Below are 20,763 nucleotides of genomic sequence, written 5' to 3' on the forward strand. Positions count from 1 at the left end.
GAGTGACTCCTGCCAGGGCAGGTCCTGATGCTGTGGAGAGGGTGCTGTGTGGGCCAGGGCTGCTCAGAGCTCCAGCTCATGCCGAGGTCATTTCTGAAGGGACTTGTCATGAGCAGATTCAGGGCAGCAGTTTCCTGCTTGAGTCTCTGCTTTCCTCAGTCTGTGCTCCCACTTTTCCCATGCTCAGCTTGGTGGGAATGGAAACTCAGCTATGCAGGGCAGAGCAGGGGCTGAGGCTCTTAAACCATCACACTGAGGATTCCTGGGAACCTCAGCAAGTGCCTCCACCTCCCCAGCCTCCAGATCCATCCAGCATCACCTTTCCATGGTGCCCAGGCCTGGGGGAGCTGTTCTTTAATCCCTGCAGCCCTGAGCAGCTGCAGGGCAAAGCTGGCCCAGGGGCTGGGCTGGGCTCTAGCAGCTCTGGCAGGGAGGGAGCCCAGCCCCACAGGAACAGCTCAGGCTGGGACAGCTCCAGCAGCAGAGCCGTGGGCAGGGAGGGAGGGAGGCAGTGCTGAGGGAAGCCCGGCTGCAGGGGACATGTGGCACCTGCCAGCCCTGCCCTGCAGGGCACACACTGCCCTGAGCAGCACAGCTCCTGTGTCCCCTCCCAGCCAGCACAGCCCTCAGCCCGGGGGCTCGGGGCCCTCAGTCCCCTCCTGGGCCGGCAGAGCAGCCCCAGAGACGAATGGCATCTCTCCTGCCATGTGCCCATTCCCTGCTGACCAGGGCCTCAGGGCCACTGTCCTGCACTGCTGCTGCCTGGCAGGGGCTGTGCAGGGCTGGGCAGGGAAAGGCTTTTCCTCAGGGCCCGGCTCTCTCTCTCCTTGCCTTGCCCAGGTGCTCCTGGCATTGCTGAGGGGCTCTCTGGGAATGGCAGTTCCAGCTGCAGGCTCAGGCCCAGCCCTTGGGCTCCTTCTGTGCAGGCTGAGCACAGCAATGGGGTGTCCCAGCTCCCTCTGCCCCAGGGAGCTCTGGGCAGGGCAGGCTGGCAGGCTGGGAATGAGCTGACTCTGTCTGACTTTGGGAAAGGCAGGAGGCACTTTGTGTGCCAGGGATCCCTCTGCTCTCAGCAGTGTCTCCTGGCTTTCCAGGGTAACACGGGAGTGGAGCAAGACAGATGCAAGTCCAGGGCAGCTGGCAACAGGAGAGAGGGACAGAGCAGCTCCCCTCAGTCTGCACTAAGGCTTAGACAATCCTCCTGCCTCACTGGACTCTCTGTTCTCCCCAGGTGCACCAGAATCTCTCATTCTAACTCCTGCAACTCCCATCCCTTTGCCATGGCAGGTCCTGTGCCTTAGGAAGAGGTACTTTAACCAAGTTCAAACACCAGGACTGGCCCCTGCCCTCACTGTTCCCCTGCACTGACTGGGGCTTAGAGCTGATTCCCAGGTGTCCTGCAGGTCAAGCTCTGTCTCCTCACTGAACATTGACCAGCAGCAATCTGGGATCCAGAAACCAAGGTGAAGGAAGTTCTGCTAGACATAGACAAGGGGGAGGTGTTTAGTGGCAAGGAATGATCTAAGGGCTTTGAGTTTTCTGTGAGAAATCTCCCCTCAAATGTCACTGTCTTTCCTCCTTCTGCAGGTTGGGATGTCCAGGCACAGCAAATGTCCAACAGCAGCTCCATCAGCCACTTCCTCCTGCTGCCATTGGCAGACACAAGGCAGCTGCAGCTCCTGCACTTCTGCCTCTTCCTGGGCATCTCCCTGGCTGCCCTCCTGGGCAACAGCCTCGTCATCAGTGCCGTGACCTGCGGCCACCACCTGCACAGCCCCATGTTCTTCTTCCTGCTCCACCTGGCCCTCACCGACCTGGGCTGCATCCTCACCACTGTCCCCAAAGCCATGCACAATTCCCTCTGGGGCACCAGGACCATCTCCTACACAGGATGTGCTGCTCAGCTCTTTCTGCTTGTCTTCTTCCTTGCGTCAGAGCTTGCCCTGCTGACCATCATGTGCTACGACCGCTACGTGTCCATCTGCAAACCCCTGCACTACGGGACCCTCCTGGGCAGCAGAGCTTGTGCCCACATGGCAGCAGCTGCCTGGGCCAGTGGCTTTGTCTATTCACTGCTGCACACGGCCAATACATTTTCCCTGCCCCTGTGCCATGGCAATGCCCTGGGCCAGTTCTTCTGTGAAGGTCCCCAGATCCTCAAGCTGTCCTGCTCCAAATCCTACCTAAGGGAACTCAGGCTTCTAATCTTCAGTTTTTTATTCACTTCTGGTTGTTTTGTGTTCATTGTTTTCTCGTATGTGCAGATCTTCAGGGTTGTGCTGAGGATCCCCTCTGAGCAGGGACGGCACAAAGCCTTTTCCACCTGCCTCCCTCACCTGGCTGTGGTCTCCCTGTTCCTCAGCACTGGCACATTTGCCTACCTGAAGCCCCCCTCCATCTCCTCCCCATCCCTGGATCTGGCCCTGTCAGTTCTGTACTCGGTGGTGCCTCCAGCCCTGAACCCCCTGATCTACAGCCTGAGGAACCAGGAGCTCAAGGACACTCTGAGGAAAATGATGACTGGATGCTTTTCAGAAGCAACAAATTGCCTGTTTTCTTGGGCATAATTTTCAGAATGGAACTCATGGCCCAACAGACCTTCCCGTGTCTTCGGTAGTGTTCAGTAGGTTTTTCTGTCAGAAAATTATCCCAATGAATTTTTTTTCTTAATCACCTCCATCTGATTCACTGTCTGCATCTTGAATTTGACCCAGAAACTCTGTAAACCAGGATTTCCTGTATTACTACATGTCAAAAAAAATAAACTACCTTGCAGTGCCTTTTTTTTCTGGGATCCCAACTCTGAGACCTGCATGAAGTTAGAGAGTAGAAGGGGAAAAGAGTCCCAGGAGAGCAGCACTGCCAGGGAGGAGCAGCACTTAGTCTTTTGCGTGCTGTTCTTCCCAACTCCGGCCTCTCCTTCCCAGCCCTTCTGTGGCTGTAAGGCTGCAGTGCTCTGGCAGTTTGGTCACTGTCCTGCTGTGTGTCCCTGCTGTCACCACAGGCAGGGACAGGCCATGGGCACTGCTGGGACACAGCTGGGCTCCAGCACAGCAGCTCCAGCAGCAAAGGGCATCTCCTGAGGGCAGGGCAGGGAGGCTTTGCTCTCCCTGCAGAGTCACTCTTGGGAACAGGCCCAAGAAACAGACTCTGAAGAGGCTCCTTGTGTTCCCTGTTCTCTCAGGGCTCAGTGGGATGACATCAGGGTCCCAGTGTGGCCTCCAGGGGACTCAGGGCTGGCTCAGGTTCTGCTTGTTGGTGGCCAGGGCCCATCAGATGGTGAATGGTCTGTGCTGAACCTTCCTGGGGCTCTGCAGCTTGTGCCAGGGCTGATGGCAGAGGAATGTGTGTCTGGAGGGCCTTGGGAGCTGCCAGGAGAACAGAGGAGAGCTGCAGGGACAGTGTGTGCCAGGGATCAGCAGGGAGTGGGGCTCCCTGGGCACAGGCCTGGCAAGGGTGGGGTCACCCCAAGATCAAGGACTGAATGTCTGCTGTGAGCCAGGAGAGCTCTGCAGCCCCAGGGGACACAGCAGGCACAGGGAAAGGAGTCTGGGCACTGACTGGTGTGACCCTCAGGGAACTTGCCCAGGAGGATGCAGGGCAGCCCCAAGGCCATGTGGCAGCCCTGGAACAAGGCAGGCAGCTCTGAGCAGCCTCCATGGCCCCAGCAGAGCCTGTGTGGAAGGGGGTCAGTGCAGGGAGCACCATCTGCTGCCTGTGTCTCCCAGGCTGAGCAGCAGAGCCCAGCAGAGGCAGCACAGCCCCCGTGCTCTGCAGAGCAGCAGCCCCAGCTCAGGGCTGGGGGCAGCAGGGCAGGGGCTGCAGCAATGGCTGCTCAGGCCAGCACAGACATGTTCCCCTGGGAAAGGCTCTGTGGGCAGCTGGCATGTGCCAGGAGCAGAGCAGGAGCCCGTGGGTGTGCAGAGGAGCCCTGGCAAGAGGCTGCCCTGTCCCTGGGGCAGCAGGAGCTGCCTGAGGAGCTCCAGGACCAACTCTGCTGCTGTGTTGGGCAGTGGGGCTGGCCCTAGAGCTGCACAAGCTGCCTGAGCTGAGCATCTCCTGAGCACTGCAGACACAGAGTGGCTGTCCCTGACCTCCAGTGCCTCCAGTTCCTGCTGCAGGGCCAGACAGGACTGGGCTGCTCTGCAGGGCTGGGGCAGGGAGAGGAAAACAATAGGCCCCTGGTTAGAAGAGTCCCTGTAGTGTCAGAATGATCTCCATGGTTCCATGAGGCCCTGCAGTGTCACTCTGGCCCCTTGGTTCCATGTGGCCCCACAGAGTCACTCTGCTCCCCTTGGTCACACCAGGCCTTGCAGTGTCACAATATACCCTTGGTTCTCTGGGGCCTGCAGTGTCCCTTTTGAAGATGGGCAGGGTCAGCACCAAAAATTGGCATGAACCTAAGGAATAATGGGATTTATATAATGCAGAACTGCAAAGAATCACAAAATGAGAAGCTCAGCAATGCATCCAATCATCACTACCAAAGCTTGCCTATAATGATTAAGAAAGATCCATCACCAGTTATCCTCAGACTTTCCTATCATCCACATCCACACATCAGCTGGGAGAAGCTTTCATAGCCAGGGACTAGAGAGCCACTCCTAGCAACTGGGAATTCCTGCTTGTGTGTCCACCTTTGCAGGCAATGAGGTGGGCAAAAATCCAGGAAAACTAGGCAAGAAAACAGTACTCCATAGTGTAAGGCCTACAGAGCAATATTTGTTTATTCAAGGCCGGGAGTGACAGGGATAGTGCCACAAACTCACTCATCCATTCCTCACACAGTACTAGCTTTTATACTTTTTTTTTAATGTTCACATTATACTTTCCTCACCTTCATATTATAACATATTTTCTAATCCCATGATTATGTAAGCCCTTGTAGCACACACGTGGTCTCTGCATGAGGTGGTTTTCAGCTTCCTGGTGGTCGTTTTCATGAAGGCTCAGAAAACTTCCTTGGGCTTGAACTTATTACCCCTGCTTCCTGCACATGCTAGATAAGATTGCCTGCTGCAATAGCCCGTGGTTAGCTTTTTGCAGTTAGCTTGTGTCGTGGTTTGACACTCACCCAATGCCAGGCACCCACAGGAGTCATTCGCTCACCCTCCACTGCCAGCTGGGCAGAGAAAGAAAAAAAATATTAACAAACATTTCATGATGGAGATATGGACCAGGAGAAATATTTCAGATGAAAAAAAGGCTCAACTTAAGTTGTAAACTTGTAGAAGAGTTTTAGAAGAAAAAGGCCACAATTTATTGATGGAAGGATTGAACAATCCCTGCTATCAGGGAACAGTAGGAGGTTTTGTACTCTGCTTGCTGAGTGCTCTGTTGTTCTTACATTGCCTTGAATTAGCAAGAAAGCAGCAACTGTAATAGCTTGTTGGTCCCTTTCATGGATGCCTCCTCAGAGAAGCTGAAGATATGTAACAATTTCTGTACTTTCTCATAGATGCTTGAAGACAGAAATGCTGATCATAAGACAGAACAAGGAAGAATTTGCTGCCAGAAGACGTGAGCCAATGAATAATCATTTAGAGTGCTTGAACATGAGATTTTAACCAATCACAAATTGTTTAGCTGTGTCTGCTTCTACTCTGTAACCACATAAATATAGGGAATAAAGAATAAATGGGAAGATCAAACCTAATCATACTGATGTCTGTTTAATACTCGGCTCCTTTCTCACGATAATTGGTGACCTCGCTGACGTGATTCTGGACCGACAGTGAAGCTCCAAACTCTGGACACAGACACAGGAGCTCCGGGGGAGGAGAAACTGAAGTGGGAGGAGAAACATCAGAGAGACGTGGGAGCTGAATTCTGAGAGCATGCCTCAGACTTCTGCACAGTAAGAACTGCGAGCAAATGGAATTAGATGCTGCAGTTCAGCTGTTGCAAAACATTCTCTCTAAGAGAGGCAAAGCAACAGAAGCAAAGCACCTTCACAATTTAGTGAAGTGGGCACAGAAGCAAGGGCATTTACAAGAAATCCTTCTGATATTTAGCCCTTGGGAATGGCAAAGCATTGGAGAGTGTTGTTGGATGGAGGGAGACTGACTCAACTGATGTTGATCAATCAGGCTCGATTTTATTTGTTTTCTCACTTACATTTATATTCTAAATAATTAGTTCATACATATTGCAAAAGCCAAGCTCCTGATTGGTAGTGACTACACAATAGCTTACTTCATGCTATATCAGCATATTGCAACAGTTGTATCGCCTTATAGCGTTCAGTTCCTCTTTTCTCATGATCTCAGTTTTCTCTCCCTCATCCTCATGCTGGCCTTGTCCTAGCTTCTAGTTACAATATTAGTCTAAGAGCTATTGTGTCCCTTATCCTCTACCCATTCCTCAGCTATCTTCTCCACAATTCCCCCTTTTTCTTTAATGGTTGCAAGCACTTGGGACTGACGGCGAAAAAAGCAAGCAAACACCAATTTCTCACATAGAATGACAATAAAATCATAAGCAAAAATCGTAGCCTTTCTTTCAAAAGCTGAGTTAGCCATGGTGTTAGACCAAAAGTTTATAGTGGCTCTGTTCTGAAGGACTGTGTGTCTCAGGCTGTTTACATCCTGAGTGAGTGCTGATATGACCTCTGTAGTAACATTTGCCTGCTTTATAGCTCATCATGCAAGTTTACTGTATTTGCTAAACAATCCTCTGTCCTTTGGATTAGTAAGATTAAGGGGTAACCCTATCAGGCAGGTTTTGAAAGGCTGTGAGACACTGGCTAATGACAGACAAAAAGCATTAGTCTTGGTTGCATTTGCCCAAGTAACCCACACATTAGCATTTTCCCATATTGGAGGCATTGCGTTTGCCCCTCTTTTTAGATTTATGCCCCCTCTTAGCAAAACGAGCACAAAGATCATCCCAGTCATTTTCTAGAATTACCCACTTTTGGGGGACACCTACTGTTTTACCACATCAAGTAACACAAATCTTTGAGCGTGCAGCAGTAAGCAAGTGTACAGCATGATGCTTTATCTCCCAGCGTACTCCGGCTATTATTCTTTGTTCCGGAGACTCAAACAACTGGCTTGCCAAGTGGGCGGGAAGCCCTGTATCTTTTCTAGTGCAGTAACGGGTGTCTCCCTGCAGTACCGATCAAAGCACAAATAACACATTCGAAAAAGTTAGTAAAGAATCCCTCTCTTCAGCAGGCAATATTACTTCTTGCCATTCATTTCCCTGTTGCCATGTAATAGCAGCTTTTTGTGACCTTTTCCCAGCATCTGTGAAAACTGTGATTGCTTCTGGGATGGGCTGTTCACTCCGCAGAGGTTTGCTCAGCCACTGTTGTTCTCCCACCCATCGCAAGGGTGGGGGCCACTTTACCGTTGTCACAACTGTGGCCCCTCCTCCCAGCAGAGCAAGGCCCACCTCCTCATGATTTTCAATGTACCATTGCAGTATATTTCGAGCTATTGGCAACAGAATAGTGCCTGGTTCATTTCCCGTAATCTGTCGTGCACGCTGTCTACCTTTATGGATAAGAACTGCCAACATTTCTGATTTTTGAAAAACAGTTTTACATTGTCGTAGGGGTAGCTGTAACCATTCTAATACCCGAATGTCTTTCTCCTCTCCCCTATTCTCCCCCTTTTTCTTTAATTGCTGAACAAGGGCTCCAAGAAAATAGCGTTTCCCGAGACATATAGCCAAATCAATAGGCAGGAGAGGGTCATGGCAAGAAGTACTGCCTTGCTGAATGATTTCAGCAAACCAAGAGCAATATTCCCATTGTGCTGTTGTCTCATTTTGCCAATGAGAAACGTAACTTTTCCACGCTTCCCTTGCACATTCTTGTTTTCCAATTAAACAAGTGCGAAATGGATTGGAAGATGTGGCAAGTGATAAACATAAACTATCCTGACCAGATTGGTTAACCCAAGTGACCCACATGTTTTGCCTTTCATCTATTTTTGGTAGCTCTGTGAGCCCAGTGGTGACAACACATATCCCAGTCAGCAGGATCCACCTGATGCATATGAGGTATTCCCACCCCATATTTGCAGGTTGTCTGCAATATGCGAGTAGCCTTTTGTGCCAACAGGCGACACACCTCTCTTTCTATTAAAAATACCAATTCCAGCCTATCTCTTTGACCTAAATCTTGAACAAGGTTTACTGCTTCTGGCACAGTACTGCACCCTGTATAATTTTTTATGGCTGTTTGCCAATTATAACGATGCCAATAAAAGGAGCAGCATGGGCACCATGGCTCTGCAAGCTGCTGTTGAAAAACCCACCACTGTCTGCAACAAGCCCCACAATATATTTTTACCCAAGCACCACAGTTAGGCTCGTCGCAGTGCAGACAGTTAAAACTCTTAATTAATCGTAGTCGGGTGCTTTGTAGTTCATGCAACAATGTTAGTACATCAGTTCTATTTTCTACTACTAGAGGATTAGGCCACACTGGCTGGACCCGAGCTATCACAGGTTGAAGGATCAGGAGCAGGCAATGCCGTTCTCGTTCTGCTGGACTGCTGGGTGCTGTCATTCCCTGCTTGCATCCAGCGGCTGGGAATCCACACAGGACCTGTGGGTGTAAGCACACACATGTGACCTCAACCAATATATTGTACTTCAGCAGGTCCAGTGTTAAGAATGCTGATCCTCCTGTAGAGCCAAAACCATAGTATCCTCTTTGTGTTTCCAAGCGATGTTCGGAGCCAAGGTCGAAAATGGTAACAATTGAGCTATCCGGGTGCCAGCTGGAGTGAGCACCGGAGGATACAGTGTCTGTGCTAAAATACAAATCTCGCCTGTAAAATCAGCATCAATAAATCCCACAGTAATGTCCAATCCTATTTAAAAAGTAGAAGATCGTCCCAAAAGTAAAGCAGGAACCGACTGTCCCTGATAGGTTACTGGTCCCTTTACTCCAGTGGGAATTGGCACAGGGCGATTGTCCTTAATAGATATGTCCACTGTGGCTGCCAAGTCCAGGCTGAGGCTCCTGGAGGTGGCGGGGTGCAGGTCGCTGGCTGCTGTACAGCTGCTATTTGTGTCCCAGCGCGGTGGCTGGATGGCACACTGGTCTTGCCGTTTCCCGATTTCCTCCGACAGGCTCCTGTGTTATGGGTATCAGAGCGACACTTCTGACACCATACTCCACTTGCAGGACACTCTCGGCAAAAGTGACCTATTGCTCCACAACGGTAGCACCGTCCTCGGTCTCCTCCACCTCGCTTCAGCTGACTTGCTGTAACAGTAGCTTGGAGTGGGGCAAGAGCAGCAAAAACTTGAGCCTGACTGCTTTCTGTCTGTTTCTGAAATGTTTCACCTAGCCCTTTAATAGCCTTGACAATAAATGCCTGAGGCCCAGAGGGTACAAATGCTGCTTTCTCTAGAGCCTCTTCTACAGACCAATTAGCTCCCAAGGTGTTAACTAGGATTTTTGTAGCCTGATTACCATTTTGGAGTATACACTGTTTTAACATAGCTCCTTGCATATAGAATGGTACTTTAGCTTTTACTATTCCCTCTACTAGTCGATCTACAAATTTGCCTAATAGTTCTTCCCTACCCTGTTTTATTCCCATATATATAGGGGTCCCATGTGGATCTTTTACCTTATCCATAGCAGCTCTAGCGAGCCTCATGACTTCTCGACACTTTTCCGGTCCTAACAGGGCCTGTGCCTCTGTCTTTATCCAATTGCCTATTCCCAGCAATTCATCTAAGGTAACCCCATGTAGAGGATCCCCAGGTTGTCTCTGTGTGGCAACTGACTCCTGCGCTAGGGCTTGCCAGTGGGCTTGAAATAACAAAAGTTGGTGGGGTGTAAACACAAGCTTAGAAATACTCCAACAATCTGCTGGCAACAGCAAATATGTACCCCAGATATAATCCAGCATTTGCCAAGCAGGCTCACTGTTTACCCCATATTGGCTAACAGTGGAGCGCAATTGGGAAAGTAATTTCCAATCAAGGGAAGTCAATTGAGCAGTGACACCTCCTCCCGGTGCAGGATTATATATTACCGGGCATGCCATCGAGCTCCCTGCTTTTATCATCTGTGCATCCCCTCGTTCTACTCCTTCTCTAGCTAGTGCACTCCATGCCTCCCTCCGATTCCTGGCCACTACCTCTGTCAAATATGATTCAACTTTTGGAATAGTTTCATCGCTCTCCCCAGTCCATGGTAATGGACATGAATCTGTCAGCTGACCCGCAGCGACTGGAGGCATTGGGGGAGCTGATGGTACAGAGTCTGCAGCTACCGTGTCCCCTCTGGTGGCACCCATTTGCTCTGGAGGCAGATGTACTGTTGTACATCCAGGAGGCAAGGGAAAGTCTGACTCTGATGAATACATCAGATTCTTTCCCTGGGCTGCTACTGCCTGCTGAGCTGCTCGCTTTTCTACTTGGTGTTGCAGCAGAGCATTATGTACTGCTCGCCACTGTTTCCCTAACTTCTTAGCTGTTTTATCATCATCTAAACTTGCCTCCCATATCTTATCCCCAAATTTTCGCCATTCAGAAAGCTCATGTACTGTATGGGGGTTCATAAAACACCCCTTAGCATACCCATATGCTAGCAAGCCTGGCAACTCCTTTTTAATATCTATACTCTGGACTTGCCATTTTTCTAGCACACAGGCAAATAAGTCATATGCTGCTTGCCTCTCCATATTAGTCAGCGCTGTGCAGCTCCCCAAGGTCTCGGCAGCCCGTATCAGCTGGCCTCACTAAAGTGAGCACCAGGGTGTGGAAAATCTTCTTTCGCTGTCCCTCTGCTTGCAGGACCTGAACTCCTACTCCTCCAACCGTGGTGCAGTATCACGTCGGGGTCACCATTTGTTGGATGGAAGGAGACTGACTCAACCGATGTTGATCAATCAGGCTTGATTTTATTTGTTTTCTCGCTTACATTTATATTCTAAGTAATTAGTTCATACATATTGCAAAAGCCAAGCTCCTGATTGGTAGTGACTACACAATAGCTTACTTCATGCCATATCAGCATATTGCAACAGTTGTATCGCCTTGTAATGTTCATTCCTCTTTTCTCATGATCTCAGTTTCTGTCCCTCATCCTCATGCTGGCCTTGTCCTAGCTTCTAGTTACAATATTAGTCTGAGAGCTATTGTGTCCCTTATCTTCTACCCATTCCTCAGCTATCTTCTCCACACTGTGGGGCCTCATGGAATCGAGGGCATCATTGTGAAACTCAGGGGCCCCATGGAACCAAGGGAACATGGAACAGGCCTGGCTGATTTGGCCTCCTGGGGGCTGCTGGACAGGTCTGGCTGAGCCTGGCATGTTGAGGGCTGCTGCTGATGCGCCCCTGAAGCCCTGGGGCTCTGTGCTCTCCTTCCTGTGGGAAAGAACTGTTATTCTCCAGGAGCCCCCAGCCAAAATTGGGATTCCTCCTTTCCTCTTCCAAATTTCCTTATATGCAAAGATTGTTTGATTGTAAAATGAAATCTGTCAGGAGAGACAGATCTGGCTAGTTTAGCCACCCAGGGACCACCTCTCATCTGCCTTTGAAACACTGGGACCATGTGCTTTTCTTTCATACAGGAAAAAAGCACCTTTCATGTCCAGGTGCCCATGGCCAAAGTGTAGAATTCACCTCCAGAATTCCCTATATCCAAGGATAGCTCCCAGACCAAAGCTGCCAGGAGAGACAAGTCTGGCGGGCCTTGGCTTCCAAAGAGCTGGTTCTCATCTGCCTTTGAAACACTGAGGCTCTCTGCTTTCCTTCCTAAGGAAAAGAACTCTTCTTCCTGTCCAGGCAGTGATGGCCAAAATTGAGAATTCACCTCCAAAATTCCCTATGTCCAAGATTGCCCTGAAAAGGTGACAAAAAGATGCCAGGGGAGACAAGTCTGGCTGGCCTGACCTATGGGTGGCCACCTGTCATCTTCTTCCAGATCTGGCTGTGTTGGCTTCCCAGGATCCACCTCTCTCCTCTTCTGCCTTTGAAACACTTGGGCTCTTTGCTTTCCTTCCAGTGGAAAAGAACCATCCTACTTATCAACACAGAAATGGCCAAATGTGGGATTCCACCTCCAAAAATCCCTATATCCAAGGGTTGCTTTCAGACAAAAGCTACCAGGACAGAGAGGTCTTGCTGTCCTTGGCCTCTGGTGGCCACCTTTCATCTGCCCCTGAAACATCAGTGTTCCATGCTTTCCTTCCTATGGAAAAGAACCGTCCTTCTCCTCCAGGTGTTAATGTCCAAAATTGGTATTCTGCCTCTAAAATTCCCTATATCCAGGGATAGGTCCCAGACAAAATCTGCCAGCACCATCTAATCCGGCTGCCCTTGGCCTCTGGTGACTGCCCCTCATCTGCCCCTGTGACACGGGGGCTTGGTTGGTTCCTCCCTATGGAGACCATTGTGACTCTGTGGGAACTCATGGAACCAAGGGGGGCCACGGTGACACTTTGGGGCCTTGTGGGACCATGGAGACCATTAAAACCCTTCATGGCCACGTGTAACTAAGGGACCATTGTGACACCTCAGAGCCTCATGGAACCAAGGGGCCATTGGGACACTGTGGGGCTCCATAGAACCAAGGGAACATGGAACAGATCTGGCTGGTTTGGCCTCCCAGGGGTCACCTGACAGGTCCTGCTGATCTCGGAATGTCAAGGGCTGCTTCTCATCTTCCCATGGAACACTGGGGCTCTATGATTTCATTCCTATGGAAAAGAATTGCCTCTCTTTATAAATACCCATGGCCAAAATTGGTACTTCCCAGAAAAAAATTGGTATATGCAAGGGTATCTCTCAGAAGTAAACCTGTCAGCAATGGATGGCCTTGGCCACTGGTGTCTACCTCTTATTTCCCTCTGAAACAATGAGGCTCTGTGCCTTCCATCCTATGGAAAAGAATCAGCCTTCTTGTGCAGAGGCTTTGGCCAAAATTAGAATTTTGCCTCCCAAATTCTGTATATTCAAAGATTGCTCCAAGACAGAAGTAGCCAAGACAGACAGGCTAGGCTGGCCATGGCCACTGGAGATTTTTTTAGACAATGAGCACAATGTTTTTAATTGCCAAGACCTTGGAAAGGGTCCAGAGATCTCCCAAGGTGGGGTATGGAGGCCTCAAGCACAGGACCACTATATAGGGACAAAGGAGCTCTGTGCTCAGTGGAGAGGAGACTGAGAACAGCATAGGACTGCCCTGGAAAGGATTGAAGGGTGGTTTCAGAGATGTGGATCCTTTTGACATAGTAGAGAACAGCCAGAGAAAGAAAGAATTAATGTCAAGGACACCTGGAGAGGTCCAGACTGGGAAGAAAGAGGAAGGAATTTCTCTCCCAGGGCAGGGCTGTGGTGCAACACATCGCACAGAAGGAGTCTGGAGCAGCCCAGACTCTGTGTGGCCAGGCAGAGGCAGGCAGGAGGCAGAGCTGTCAGCAAAGGAAGCTGGGCTGGGCTGAGAGAGCCTGGCACAGAAACCATCAGTGTCCATCTCAGCCTGTGTGACCATGCAGGGGCAAAGAAAAGCATCCAGAGTCCACAATTTCTCTGTGTGGGAGCTGAGCTTGTGACCCCTGGAGCCCTCCCAAGTGCCGGGGCTGCACCTCCAGCTCCAGAGGAGATGGGACAGATGGCAGGAGAGACAAATAATTCCTGCTGGATTCTTTATTGTCTTTGCTTCTACAGGTGATGTGGATCTATATGTAGAGGAGGTGTTTTCTGTCAGGTAACACTGGCAAAGTAATAAGAATGATATTATTTAGCTGAAAATAGTATTTCATGTATAATACACAATGAGAAGAAAAAGACACATATGATCAGAATAGGATCTGAGTTTTTCAGAGGATGAGAGATTCACTGATGTCCCAGTAGTCAAGCCTTGTTCAAATGCTTTCCTCAAGGCTTCCTTGAGATGAGAGGTGATCATCAGAGGCCAAGGCCAGCCAGAGCTCTCTGTCCCGGCAGTTTTGTCTGGGAGAACCCTTGCGTATAGGGAATTTTTCAGGGGGAGTATCAATCTTGACTGTGGGCACTTGGAAATAGGGATGATTCTTTTCCAGAGGAAGGAAAGCACAGAGCCCCCCAGGGCTCCTGGGGCTGATGAGAGGCAGCCCTCAGCATTCCAAGATCAGCTGGACCTGTCAGGTGGCCTCTGGGAGGCCAAACCAGCCAGATCTGTTCCAAGTTCCCTTGGTTCCATGAGGTCCTGAGGGTCACAACGGCCCCTTTGCTTCCATGAGTCCCACACTGTTCCATGAATCCTTAGTTCCATGGGGCTCTGTAGTGTCACTTTGTCTCCTTCATTCAATGGTGCCACAAAGTGCTACAATTGCCCTTTGACTCAACAGGGCCTCATAGCATCACAATGGACTCCTTGGTTCCACGGGGACACAAAGTGCCACAATGGCCCTTTGGTTTCACAAGACCTCCAAGTGTACAAATGGCGTCTATGGTTTCATGCAGCCATGCTGTGTCACAATGGACCTGTGATTCCAGGATGCCCCATAGTGTCTCCTTGGTCTCACAATGGTCTCCTTGGGTTTGCACTATAAGAATCCTGCCTTAGTCCCTTGGAGGCCCACAGTGTCACTATTGTGCCCTTGGTTCCATGAGGCCCTGCAGTGCTACAATGGCCCCTTGGTTATACAAGGCCCTGTATTGTTGTGACAAGGGTAGTGTCACAATGGCCCCTTGGTTCCAAAGGGTTCCAAAGTGTCATAATGGTCTCCAGTGTTCCATGAGGCCCCACAATGTCACAAAGGACCCTTGGTTCCAAGGGGGTCTGCAGTGTGACAAGGCTGCCTTAGGCTGACAAGACCCTGCAGTGTCATAGTGGCTCCTTGGTTCCATGAGGCAAAGTAGAATCAGAATGGCCCCTTTGTTCCATGGAATTCCACAGTGTCACTGTGGTCCCACTGGTTCCACAGGACCCCAGAGTGTCATGTGGAATGGCCCTTTGGCTCCATGTGGCCCTGCTGTGTCACAGTGGCAGCTGGTTCCATGAGGCCTCACAGTGTCCAAATGGTCTCCTTGATTTCTATGAATCCCTACAGAGCCACAATGGACTTTTGGTTCCATGAGCCTTTGCACTGTCAACGATGGTCTGAGTTTTGCAGTGTTCCCATGGATGCTTTGTTCCATGAGGTTCCAAAGCATAACATGATCACCTTGATTCCAGAAGGTTCTGCGGTGTCACAATGGACCATTGGTTCCATGCAGCCCCACACTGTGAAAATGGACCCATGGTTCCATGAACTTCCATACTGTCACAATGGTCTCTTGGTTACATTAGGCCTTGCTAGGATAAAATGGACCTTTGGTTCCATGGGGTTCTACTGCGTCACAATGGACCCTTTGTTCCATGAGGTTCCAAGGTGGCCCAGCTGACCCCTTGGTTCCATGAGCCTCTGCTGTCAGCAAATGTTCAAAACGACCAGAATACAACTCCTTAACACTAATGTGGTGTTTGAGAGGGCATCACTTATTCAGCCCTGAGGTTATCCGTGGGGTAATTCCTAACCCTATGTGGACACTTTTTCTACAAGTGTATTGCTTACAGAGTCACTAAATGCGTATTACAATTTATCAATTTCCATAAAATCCATCTCAAGTTTCCAGACTAAGTCCTTGTTTTTACGGCCACTGCACTCTTGAGCCAGATGTCTCCTTCTTTTCCAACCGTCCTTGCAGGGAACGCAGGCCCTGCATGACTTGTTCCTTATGTTAAATGCTCACAGGCACGGCAAAATGGAATTAACCGTTTTGGTTCCAAGCCCAAGGCTCTGTGTGGCCAGGCAGAGGCAGGCAGGAGGCAGAGCTGTCAGCAAAGGAAGGGCCCAGCCAGGTGGGGCAGCCAGGGCATGACGACAGCCTGCAGGGACAGAGGCGCAGGGCATGGACACCGTAGGACAGCCTGGGCTGCACAGGGCACAGGGATGGGCAGCAGCTGCAAGGCCCTGACACAGCCAACTCCTGCAGCACTTGGGCCATGGCTGCTGGGCCTGGGCCTGAGCCATCAGCAGGAGACAAGTGACCCTTGCAGCCCTGGGGCCTCATTGCCTCCTTGGCCCTGCTCAGCAGCCTGGCAGGGGCCGCCCCATGGTGCTGCCCTTGGCATTGCACATCCCCACATCCCAGTGGCCTGGGAAGAGCCCTGAGCACTGAGGGAGGGTCAGGATGCGCCTTGGCATGGGCTGGGGCTCAGGCCTTGGCCCTTGGCATTCCTGAAACACATCCAAGTTTGCTCAGCACCAGAGACACCTTTGCCTTGTTTCTCCTCATCTGTCATCACTGCCTGCTGTGTTCTGCTCTAACTGGAACCTGGGGACACTTTCTCAATTGTGTCCCTCAATGGAACCCATTAAAACTTCAAGGAACTTTGGAGTTTGATTCTCTCTTTGAATTCTTGAGAAGTTTTTTGAAGACACTCTCAGGGATTGATACCACTGTAAGCAACACCAAAGCCCCAAGACGCTCATTAAAGTTCTTGCGCTGCGTCTGTGCTGCTGAGCTGGGCTGGGCTCCTGGCATAGAGGCAGATCCTGGCAATCAAGAAGAGCTTCAAAAAGACATTTCTCCTGAGGAGCAGCTTCTCTCACAGCCCAGCAGGGCTGAGGACATTTCCTGCAGGTACCTGAGAACAGTGAGGCAGACAGTGGGTCAAAGCAGCTAGGAAAATTCTTGGCTTTTTCATGGAGAAATCTTCACCACTTGTGACACAGTAAGTCTGTGGCTGCAGGGATCTCCTAAAGCTGAGCCAGGACAGGACTGACAGCACTGTAAGGATGGCTCTGCTGCCCTTTCTGCTTTGGGGGAGGATGTGCTCCAGAGCGCGGCTGCCCTGGGCACCGTCAGAGGGACAGGGCAGGACGGCTCCTGCTGCCAGGGACAGCTGCAGGGGCTGAGGCTGGGGCTGCAGCCAGGGCTGCCCAGGGCTGTGGTGCAGAGCAGGTGCTGCAGCCCTGAGGGCTCTTGGCCAGGCCAGGGGATCTGCCACCTGCCAGGGGCAGCTCTCAGCCTGCCTGGGAACTCCCATGGATGGTGGAGAGGAGCTGTGTGTGCAAGGAGTGACTCCTGCCAGGGCAGGTCTGGCTGCTATGGAGAGGGTGCTGTGTGGGCCAGGGCTGCTCAGAGCTCCAGCTCATGCCCAGGTCATTCCTGAGGGGACTTGTCATGAGCTCATTCTGGGCATGAGTTTCCTGCCTGAGTCTCTGCTTTCCTGAATCTGTGCTTCCCCTTTCCTATGGCTCAGGTTGGTGGTAATTGAAACTCAGCTGTGGAGGGCAGGGCAGAGACTGAGGCTCTTAAACCATCACACTGAGGATTCCTGGGAACCTCAGCAAGTGCCTCCACCTCCCCAGCCTCCAGATCCATCCACCATCACCTTTCCATGGTGCCCAGGTCTGGGGGAGCTGTTCTTTCATCCCAGCAGCCCCGAGCAGCTGCAGGGCAGAGCTGACCCAGGGGCTGGGCTGGGCTCTGGCAGCACTGGCAGGGAAGGAGCCGGAGCCCACAGGAACAGCTCGGGCTGGGATAGCTCCAGCAGCAGAGCCAAGGGCAGGGAGGGAGGGAGGCAGTGCTGAGGGAAGCCCTGCTGCAGGGGACATGTGGCACCTGCCGGCCCTGCCCTGCAGGGCACACACTGCCCTGAGCAGCACAGCTCCTGTGTCCCCTCCCAGCCAGCACACCCCTCAGCCTGGGGGCTCAGGGCCCTCAGTCCCCTCCTGGGCCGGCAGAGCAGCCCCAGATATGAAGGGCATCTCTCCCGTCATGTGCCCATTCCCTGCTGACCAGGGCCTCAGGGCCACTGTCCTGCACTGCTGCTGCCTGGGAGGGGCTGGGCAGGGCTGGGCAGGGAAAGGCTTTTCCTCAGGGCCTGGCTCTCTCTCTCCTTGCCTTGCCCAGGTGCTCCTGGCATTGCTGAGGGGCTCTCTGGGAATGGCAGTTCCAGCTGCAGGCTCAGGCCCAGCCCTTGGGCTCCTCCTGTGCAGGCTGAGCACAGCAATGGGGTGTCCCAGCTCCCTCTGTCATGGGGAGCTCTGGGCAGGGCAGGCTTGCAGGCTGGGAATGAGCTGACTCTCTCTGACTCTGGGAAAGGCAGGAGCCACTTTGTGTGCCAGGGATCCCTCTGCTCTCAGCAGTGTCTCAAGGCTTTCCAGGGTAACACGGGAGTGGAGCTCAGAAAAGTGCAAGTCCAGGGCAGCAGGGACAGAGCAGCTCCCCTCAGTCTGCACTAAGTCTCAGACAATCCTCCTGCTTCACTGGACTCTGTTCTCCCATGGCTCAGCAGAATCTCTCGTTCTGACTCCTGCAATTCCCATCCCTTTCACCCTGGCTGCTCCCGTGCCCTAGGAGGAGATTCTTTATCCAAGTTCAAACACCAGGACTGGCCCCTGCCCTCACTGTTCCCCTGCACTGACTGGGGCACAGGGCTGACTCCCAGGTGTCCTGCAGGCCGGGGTCTAGCCCCTCAAAAAACATGGGCCAACAGCAATCAGGACTCCATCAACCAAGCTGAAGAAAGTTCTCTTAGACAGAGACAAGGGGGAGGTGTTTAGTGGAAGGAAACTGTCTATGAGAAGAGGTTTTGACTTTTCGTTGAGACATCTCCATTCAAACGTCACTATCTTTCCACTTTCTACAGGTTGGGATGTCCAGACACAGCAAATGTCCAACAGCAGCTCCATCAGCCACTTCCTCCTGCTGCCATTGGCAGACACAAGGCAGCTGCAGCTCCTGCACTTCTGCCTCTTCCTGGGCATCTCCCTGGCTGCCCTCCTGTGCAACGGCCTCGTCATCAGCGCTCTGGCCTCCAGCCACCACCTGCACAGCCCCATGTTCTTCTTCCTGCTCCACCTGGCCCTCACCGACCTGGGCTCCATCCTCACCACTGTCCCCAAAGCCATGCACAATTCCCTCTGGGACACCAGGAACATCTCCTATGCAGGATGTGCTGCACAGCTGTTTCTGTTTTTGTTTTTCATTTCAGCAGAGGTTTTCCTCCTGACCATCATGTGCTACGACCGCTATGTGTCCATCTGCAAACCCCTGCACTACGGGACCCTCCTGGGCAGCAGAGCTTGTGCCCACATGGCAGCAGCTGCCTGGGCCAGTGGCTTTATCTATTCACTGCTGCACACAGCCAATACATTTTCCCTGCCCCTGTGCCATGGCAATGCCCTGGGCCAGTTCTTCTGTGAAATCCCGCACATCCTCAAGCTTTCCTGCTCACACTCCAACTTCAGGGAACTTGGGCTTCTTGCTGTTAGTGTCTGTTTAGCTTTTGGGTGTTTTGTGTTCATTGTTTTCTCATATGTGCAGATCTTCAGGGCTGTGCTGAGGATCCCCTCTGAGCAGGGACGGCACAAAGCCTTTTCCACCTGCCTCCCTCACCTGGCTGTGGTCTCCCTGTTCCTCAGCACTGGCATATTTGCCTACCTGAAGCCCCCCTCCATCTCCTCCCCATCCCTGGATCTGGCCCTGTCAGTTCTGTACTCGGTGGTGCCTCCAGCCCTGAACCCCCTGATCTACAGCCTGAGGAACCAGGAGCTCAAGGCTGCAGTGTGGACACTGATCACTGGACAATTTCAGAAACATTAACTTGATTGCCAGTTTCTTCAAATCACATGTAATGAAAGTAATCTTTGATAATTCTTGTTGGTTTCATTTTGGAGGTTTTTTCCTTTGTTTTATATTTTTAATATTGTCTATGAAGAAGGGTAGCAGGTTTTGCCATTTTGTTTCTCTCCATCTCTGTCGTCCCTGAATTTCTTGCCTTCAAGGGTTTGAGTCTTTGCAGCAACTTCTCATGCTGCTTCATGTAAACAATATTATATTCTTAGAATTTATCTCTATGTTTTGCATTCTTGTTCTCTGAGAGAGAACTTGACTGATGGTCATATTGACCCATGGAGTCAGGAGGTTGTAACCTCTTTAGGCCAATCTTGGCCCTTTGTACAAAATGTATATAAGCCTATTGGAGTCAGATAATAAAGAGCTTTCCATGATTCACCAAGCTGCTGCCTGCTGTCCTCTGTGAAGGTCCACTCCCACGTCACAACGTGTTGCCCCTCTAAAGGTAGGGGTAACACATCTCCACTGTCACCAAGGAATGTGTTAATGAGCTTTGCTCTCAGTGTGTTTAAATGAACTAAATGATCCAGCAAAGTCTTCTCCAGAAATCTGTCTTTTTTTACCTTCTCTGCGACTACAGCAGCAATGTCTGTTTGCAGAGCTGGGGGCAGATCAGGGCTGGCACAGCAGATGTGCCCAGGAGCAGCAGCCCTTGGTGTTGCCAATGCTGCTCCCGTGGCCCTGCCCCGCTGCCCTCCTGGCCCTGGTGTTGCTGTAGGGCCTGAGGGCTCTCGGGGCCGGGCACAGGGCTGGGGGTGGCAGTGCCGGGGCTGCAGCAGGGACAGGCCATGGGCACTGCTGGGGCAGCGCTGACGCCTCAGGGCAGGGCCTGGGGGCTCCAGGCTCCTTGCCCAGGCTCTCTCCAGAACACGCCCAGGCCAATGCTCAGCACAGAAAAGCCCCGTGAGCAGTCCCAGGGTGGCCTTGGGCAGGCAGGGGGCAAACAGCATGGCTGGGGCTCTGCAAGGGCCCTGGGGGAGATGGGAAGGAGCAGCAGAGCAGGGGCTGATCTATCCCCACTGCATTGGACACCCCAGGGCAGCGTCCCAGAGCGTCCTCATGCACCTGCCAACAACATCCCCCCTGTGCAGCCCTGGCCTCTCCCCCAGCTCACACAGGTGCAGGATCCTTGGAAGCACAGACACGGCAGCACTGGCTCAGGAGCCCC

At 51.7% G+C, this 20,763-nt stretch overlaps 2 protein-coding genes across 2 annotated transcripts; both read left to right on the forward strand.

The window, feature by feature from the left end:
• Positions 1 to 1,610: 1,610 nt before the first annotated feature.
• Positions 1,611 to 2,567, forward strand: LOC310920741 (olfactory receptor 14J1-like; the record flags this gene model as incomplete). Its single annotated transcript, XM_083880800.1, has 1 exon — positions 1,611 to 2,567. The coding sequence occupies one exon, from the start codon at positions 1,611 to 1,613 to the stop codon at positions 2,565 to 2,567; it is 957 nt and encodes a 318-aa protein (XP_083736926.1).
• Positions 2,568 to 18,629: 16,062 nt separating this feature from the next.
• LOC310920628 (olfactory receptor 14A16-like) lies at positions 18,630 to 19,753 on the forward strand (the record flags this gene model as incomplete). Its single annotated transcript, XM_083880693.1, has 1 exon — positions 18,630 to 19,753. The coding sequence occupies one exon, from the start codon at positions 18,630 to 18,632 to the stop codon at positions 19,560 to 19,562; it is 933 nt and encodes a 310-aa protein (XP_083736819.1). The 3' UTR covers positions 19,563 to 19,753.
• Between the last annotated feature and the right edge of the window lie 1,010 nt (positions 19,754 to 20,763).

This window comes from Zosterops lateralis (genome assembly GCF_965231275.1).
Source record: "Zosterops lateralis genome assembly, chromosome: 31".
Classification (NCBI taxonomy): domain Eukaryota; kingdom Metazoa; phylum Chordata; class Aves; order Passeriformes; family Zosteropidae; genus Zosterops; species Zosterops lateralis.